The following is a 7384-nucleotide window of genomic DNA, read 5'->3' on the forward strand; positions in this document are numbered from 1 at the left end:
TTTATCCAGATGATTTATATGTTCATAACTTTTATTTTATTATTATAATTATAATATTTTTAATAAGTGTAAAGTACTCCCTCCCTCTCACGAGTGCATCATTTTGAGGAACAGACTAAAATTCACTCCGGTCCTTATTCATTCTCTAAATTTTAGTAACCACTTTTCATTCCTCATAAATAGGTAATTCTTATCTCATTCCTCATTTATTTTTTGATCATTAAATATTCAACTCTCATTTTTTGGACACTATTTTCCATATTTTTCTTATTATCTTTTTGTTGAAAAAATTTGAAGTTAATACTATAATAATAGGGAACACAAATATGGATTACTGTTGGAGTTGTCAATCAATATAGGATCCCTATTTTTTAGTATTTGAATTGTTTATTATATATTTAGAAAACCTAGTTGGAACATTACAGGAGATGCTCTCAATTCTCGGCACGTATTCCCGGTTCTTAGCTCGTATTATAACTCTCATAAAACATAGTTTGATATACATTATTATTTTTTAATATTTTTAATTTTGAATAACAGTTCAATGTTTAAATATTTATACATCAAAAAAAAATAATTGTAAATTTATATTTTATATCAAAAAAAATAAATCCATACTATACATTGAAATTCATAGATAAAAAACAATTTTTTTGGCTCACAATCAATCAATATACTTATATAAAGGAGAAGCGAGGGGCGTGTAGGTGGCGTCTCTCACATCGCTCCGTTCTATTTTTCTAATTTTCTGGAATTGTTGGATGAAAAATATCAAAAATTAGAATTACCTTTTTTAGTTTCGACAAAAGTTTCGGAATATGATTTTGTTTCAAATTATTTATAGAATAGAGTAACTTGAAAATTTTAATCTAATTTTGTTGCAGATTATTTAATTATGGGAAAGAGTAGCACATAAGTCTCTCTTCACCTATAAATACGCCTGTATAGGTTACAGGGTTTTGGATCATCCTCTCAATGCCACAACCCTACCTCTCTCTGGTGATAGTTCTCTTGCTCGATTTCTAACTCGGTGGTGTCGTTCTTCTGCAACGATAAATGAAGGCTGTTTATACGGTATTAAAAAAATAAAAGTTGTTGCAAGCAAAGGTAGTTATATACCGATATGTCGGAGTCGACAAATCTAAACACGAGAGAAGAATATAGTCAAGATATTGATAAATGATATCAATAAATTAATTATTAGTGATGTATGTTTGTTGGTTATTCTTTTATAATATTTGTTTTGTTTATCGGACATGTTTGTTGTTGTTAATTTTTATATGATTACTTTGTATACAGAAAAATATTATTCATGAATTATCTGTTTGCTCCGTTCAAGCAAATTTTAAGTGAAGGTTGTTTATACAATATTAAAAAATAAATGTTGTTACAATCAAGAGTTAGATGTTTTTGTGCACAATCAATCTAAAAAAATTGGAGGAAGGTGACATGATTACTTTTAAAAAAAAACACAAAAATAAAATTAAGATTCGTCGTGTTTTAAATTGTTAATTATGTGTAGAAATTTATTTTCATTTTTTCACCATGAATTATAATCCAAGTTTGCAATTTTATATATTAGTATTGGTATTATATCAAGATTTTTATAATATAAAATTTATTTTATCCTACAAATATTAATTTTGAATCATTAATATATTTTTTATAGACAGTCATAATAGAATTATTGCATTCTACAAATATTAATATTAAATTATTAATATAATTTTTATAGGCCGCCGCGACGGCGGCTTCTCAACTAGTTTTTTAATAATTTGTTAAGTTTCCTAAGTTCTTGCTTACTCAGTTTCCTACCTAAATAATAATTTGTTAAGTTTCCTAAGTTCTTGCTTACTCAGTTTCCTACCTAAATAAGCATACACATGATCATGCCTATATCTTCGCGGCAAAGAAACATGAAATACATTAACCCATCAATCAATTTCAAAGCACAGGCCCCAGCCTCCTGAGTGAAGGGCAAATGTCACAAAACTCAGTCCAGTTATTGATACACAAAATCTTCCTCACCACACAGTTCATCTCTTTAATCTTGTTGCAATTTTATTTAGGTTGCTAAGTTCTTTTGCCGCACTTCTATTATCTCTGTAATTCTACCATCAACAAATTTGTTCAGCCCACATCTATCCACATCTCCGGAAGAAGAGAAATGCTTGTAAGCCTCTCACTTATCGGCCAGCAAAACAAAATGTTCTCACAATAAACCCTTTCATCACTAGAACACCCCCACCATGACTCAGGTTAGGCGTCTTTCTCGAACCAACACGGGCTTTGGGACCGCCTTGTTTACCCAATCGAACTAACACAGCAGAAACCAGAAAGCAACTACATATGACTGAGAGCTTACACCAGCCAATCCACATTAAACAAAAAACAAAGAAAAAGATCAAGTGGAAAGAGTACCGTTTCATTAAAGTCTACCTCAAAACTGTTACAATAGCAAAAACACTAGAGAAACTCAACAAGCGATTACAAGAACAGACGATCATAAACACGTATCAGGAACTAAACATCATTCATGAGCCCATGTCGAAACTCGCCTTGGATGCCAATGTCATTCCTCCACAAAACTTCTTTTATTATTTACCAAGGCAGATTCTGTAGTAGCAGTTGCAGCATGTTGCAAGTCAGAGAGAGAAAATGACCTCCACGGAGAAAATTTGCGTTCAGGTGTTGGAGGTGATGCCATCAATCCATTATTAGGTGACTTTGATCTTCTACCATTCGGAGGCAGGGGAGGTAAACTTGGAGTAGGTGATGATGAATTTGAACCGAGGCATTCGCTGCTATTATTACTCTCTGAGCTGCTTACCATAGCAGACAGAGCTATAGAGCTTCTGCTCGAGTTAGCAAGCCTCTTTGATATGCCACTGCTGCTTCCCAAATTGCCATTCCGGCTCCTGTCAAAATAATTACTGTGTGCAAGCAAGTTCTTACGCTTCCTAGTGTAGGCATCTTCCTGCTTCACAATATCTTTAATAGAGGAGCAAGACGAAACATCCGAGAGGCTTGTGTAAGACTTTGATTTTCCACTATAGAAATTCGATATACCTCTCCTAAAATGATCCCAAACAAAATTAAGCATTATTAGAGATCCTACACGCATAACTACAAAGCACATGACATTTTTTCTTAGCCGCAGTGGCCAGCGATGAGTTAAAATTAACACAGTTCTCAATCAGTTGGTAAACTATCCAAACAACAATTAAGAACAAAATTACACATTCTTAATTTGTAAAATCAACTGCAATTATTCAAACAACAATTAAGAACAAAAATACACATTCTTAATTTGTAAAATCAACTGCAATTATTCAACAAGAAATAAATTTTTAAATCAATCTAAGCAACAAATACATGAGTACCACACAAGCATCAATCAATTTAAATAAAAGGTGCTGAACTCAACCACACATAACGAAACATCGATTTACAATACACAAAAAAAACCCTAATTGCAAAAAATTAGAATAAAAACACATACTTTATAGGCAAAACCTCTTCAAGCGAGTCCAAACAATCCAACGGCCCTTTAAAACTGCTCTGAACTTCGCCGTCGCCGTCGCCGGAGTCCGACTGTCCTCCACCGCTGACGTCACTGTTCTTCCCAATCGAAGACGAACTACACGAATCGTCGTCATCCGCCGCCCTCCGATCGCCGGAATCTGAAGAATCATAGATCGCCTTAAACGACATCGTATCATCAAAGCCTGAACGATCCATTCTATTACTCTCAATCGCAATCGACATAGTTGTTGTTGAGGTCCACTATAAAATCATATATATGTGTCTAGATTTACATAAATAGACAAGATGAGCGAAAAATGAACAAGATAATGCCTTATCCTCGTCATAATTTAATAACATTATCTATTTACCTTTTTTATTTCCCTGTTTTTACTGAGACAATCATATGCTACATGCACGTCCACTGTTCCGGTATTTACGGCCGTTGGATGAGGTGAGATGGTGTGTTACCGTAGGATGTCATGCAGGGGATTCTTTACGCGTGAAAGCGAATTATTACACGTCTTGTTAAGTGATGACGTGGCATATTATGAGAGCAGCACGTATGCAATGTGTATGAAGAGTGCAGTTATCAAGACTGCCTGCTTATTTTTTTGTCTAGTTTGAATGTGTCGTTGATTTTGGAAACGAACTAGTAGATTAGTTCCGGCCATTCTTATAATAGAGTATTTATTTTATTTTATTTTAACGTAAATAATTTTAAATATATAATACATAATATATATGTTCATGTGATTCTAGTTTTTCAAATTTATAACTTCAACTTTAATTATTTGATTAATATAATTTAATTTAATTAATTATTTTCATACGGAAACTCTTTTTGTATCAATTATAATGTTATCATCTTTCAAAATCTTTTTAGCGTATATATTACATATACAAGCAATATAAGCAAATACATTTATATTCCAAGTTGCTTAACTTTTGATTTATATATGCCATGAAATTTGAATATGTTAAATAAAATTATCAAACTTACATATAAACATAAGAATATAAATATTATAGTATAGCACAAAAATTAAAATAATACTAATAAAAAGATAGTATTATTTTATAAATATGAAATAAATTAATAAAAATTATATAATATATTGATATTCGATATACGGGTATTGTGCACTAGAGCGGAATATCCATGAAACTAGTGTGACTTTTGTACTTCTGATGCAACAAAGCCTTATTCGGTAAATTTGTAATATTATCATTCCTATGCATTTTACAAATATGAATATCTCCTCGATCAATTATATCTCAAAGAAGGTGATATCGCTTAAGTATATGCCTACATCGGCTATCTGATCTATAGGAACAACGATCAATAGAACTACTCCAAGCCCTATAATCAACTTTTAAATCCAAACAATCTCTTAGATTGATTAATAAGCAATAACATACTCAACTTTCATTATAAAATCAGCTAGTGTCTCTTATTTTGAACTCTAGCAGCTAACAGCTCCTCCATTTAGATAGAACACAAATCTAGATTGAAAAGTGCAATCATAATTTCTGTATGAAAACTAACATCAGTATGATATTAACTTTTAGCTTCTAATCTCACCGTAAACCAAAGATGAGTCTTTGGTCATTTCAAGTACTTAAGAATATTTTTGACCGTCGTCTAGTGATTTTCACCTGAATTAGACTGTTATCTGCTCGACATGCTTAAAGCATGCGAAATATGAGGACGAGAACATATCATTGCGTACATATCGAGATTTATGTTTTTCCCACTATCTTTTATAAAGAGAAGCTCTTTGAAGAAAGACAGTATTTGTTCGAATAAACATTGTGTTCTTCGTGAAATTATAGAAATAAAATCTCTTTATTTCTTTTGGGTACTGCACAAAATTACATTTTTTAGATTATATCCAAATTTGTCTGAGACAAGACATTTCGCAAACGCTTCACATTCTCATATTTTCACAAAAGACACATTTTGACTTTTTGTCCATATATCATATGGAGTCTTTTGAATCGATTTAGTAGGAACACAGTTAAGCATATATACAGCTGTTTCTAAGACGTAACCTCGAAATTAATTGGAATATCGATATAATTCATCATCGATTGTACCATGTACAACAAAGTGTGGTTTCTCCTCTCAATAACCCAATTATATTCATTTGAGGTGCTCCGGGAGGAGTGAGTTGTAATTCAATACCACACTATTTCAAATATTCTATGAATTTTTGATTTAAGTATTCACCTCCTCAATCAAATCTTAGCAAAACGTTACACCATATAACGTTAGGGTTAAGCTAATGAGACGCTACACGATGTAGCGTCTAAAATTGGGATAACCTAACAGAACGCTAGACAATGTAGCGTTACACAATATAACGTTACTATATGATATTTGGAGATCTTGATAATTAAGGCATTAATGATGAATATAGTGAAAGTCAGGATCAGTGGCGGAGGGAGTAAGAGGCCAGAATAGGTTTGGGCCCTCCCTGAAATTGGGCCAAAAGCCAGTTTTTTTTTTAATTAAGACCGATCAGCCCACAACATACTTTGAGTCTTTGACCTAACACACGTTATCCAGGTCTCTAGTAAGGAGCAGTAGTAACAGAAAGAAAACAAAGGTTGAGAGAGACACTGATGTTGTGTTTGGTTGGGATGAGTGGAATGAGTATAAAAAAATAAATAATAATAAAGTGTATGAGAGAGGATTTTGAAAAAATGAGTGAGGGCAAATTTTGTATGATAAAATTTGAGTATAAAATAGGTATAATAAAGAATGGAGCATACTTTCACAAAATGGAGGGTTTGAGCTCTAGTCAAGGGTGATAAGAATGAAATGGTGGAAGGAATGAAGTTATTATACATTTAAATAAATTATAGTTCAAATCTCATTTCATATCCTCCATTTTCATTCACTCCAACCAAACACAACATGAGAGCATGTAATTGTAATTATATTATTTTTTTATTATTTGTTTTTTTTGAACTTTTCTAATTGTAGTTGAGAAAAAAAAAATTATAGTGTATTTTGGCCCTCCCTCATATTTTTTTTCTGCCTCCGCCACTGGTCAGGACCACACCCTTATTTTCTCCACCCCTCCTCTTCCTTCTCTTTTCATAATTTCTACTTATTATATCTAGTATTCCTCTTTTCATAATTTCTTCCGATAATCTTTCTCCTCTTCGTTTCTTAATTTCTAATCTTTCATCGATATATTCAAGAAAGGAACTTATTAACAAAAGATAAGAAATTATTAAACTATTTTTATTAATATTAGTTAAATTTTGTGTTATACCATTTTCTATATCTTACATTTGTATGTTGGCCCTATACTTTAATTTAACCTATTCAAATAAGTACGAAATATAAAAATTAATATGTTTAATTAATTATGTGAATTTATTATATTAATTAATATAATAATAATAATTATTATAAATTTGATATATTATGGTAATGTAAATAAGAAAACATATATAATATATGAATAGACATCGTTAATATAATTATTTAAAATTATTTATATTCCACAAAATCAATATACTTATATAAAGGAGAAGCGAGGGGCGTGTAGGTGGCGCCTCTCACATCGCTCCGTTTTATTTTTCTAATTTTCTGGAATTTGTAGATGAAAAATATCAAAAATTAGAACTACCTTTTTTAGTTTCGGGTATATTAGAAGCAAGTTTCAGAATCTGATTTTGTTTCAGATTATTTATGGAATATAGTAGCTTGAAAGTTTTAATCTGATTTTGTTTCAGTACCTTTTTTAGTTTCGGGTATATTAGAAGCAAATTTCAGAATCTGATTTTGTTTCAGATTATTTATGGAATATAGTAGCTTGAAAGTTTTAATCTGATTTTGTTT

The 7384-nt window shown here is 31.4% G+C and overlaps 1 protein-coding gene across 1 annotated transcript; it reads right to left on the reverse strand.

Annotated features, from left to right (window-relative positions):
* Nucleotides 1-2404: 2404 nt before the first annotated feature.
* Nucleotides 2405-3873, reverse strand: LOC108193818 (protein OXIDATIVE STRESS 3 LIKE 2-like). The gene is made up of 2 exons (XM_017360644.2): nucleotides 3503-3873; nucleotides 2405-3074 (listed from the first exon to the last, which is right to left on the reverse strand). The coding sequence occupies exons 1-2, from the start codon at nucleotides 3766-3768 to the stop codon at nucleotides 2573-2575; spliced, it is 768 nt and encodes a 255-aa protein (XP_017216133.1). The 5' UTR covers nucleotides 3769-3873; the 3' UTR covers nucleotides 2405-2572.
* Between the last annotated feature and the right edge of the window lie 3511 nt (nucleotides 3874-7384).

Source organism: Daucus carota, chromosome 7 (assembly GCF_001625215.2).
Source record: "Daucus carota subsp. sativus chromosome 7, DH1 v3.0, whole genome shotgun sequence".
Lineage (NCBI taxonomy): Eukaryota > Viridiplantae > Streptophyta > Magnoliopsida > Apiales > Apiaceae > Daucus > Daucus carota.

Bases quoted from the DNA above. Each gene is read 5' to 3' on its own strand.
- LOC108193818 (XM_017360644.2), bottom strand. From the start codon at position 3,768: ATGTCGATTGCGATTGAGAGTAATAGAATGGATCGTTCAGGCTTTGAT. The intron at 3,075-3,502 runs GTATGTGTTTTT...GGATCATTTTAG, and splicing joins GAAGAGGTTTTGCCTATAAA to GAGAGGTATATCGAATTTCT.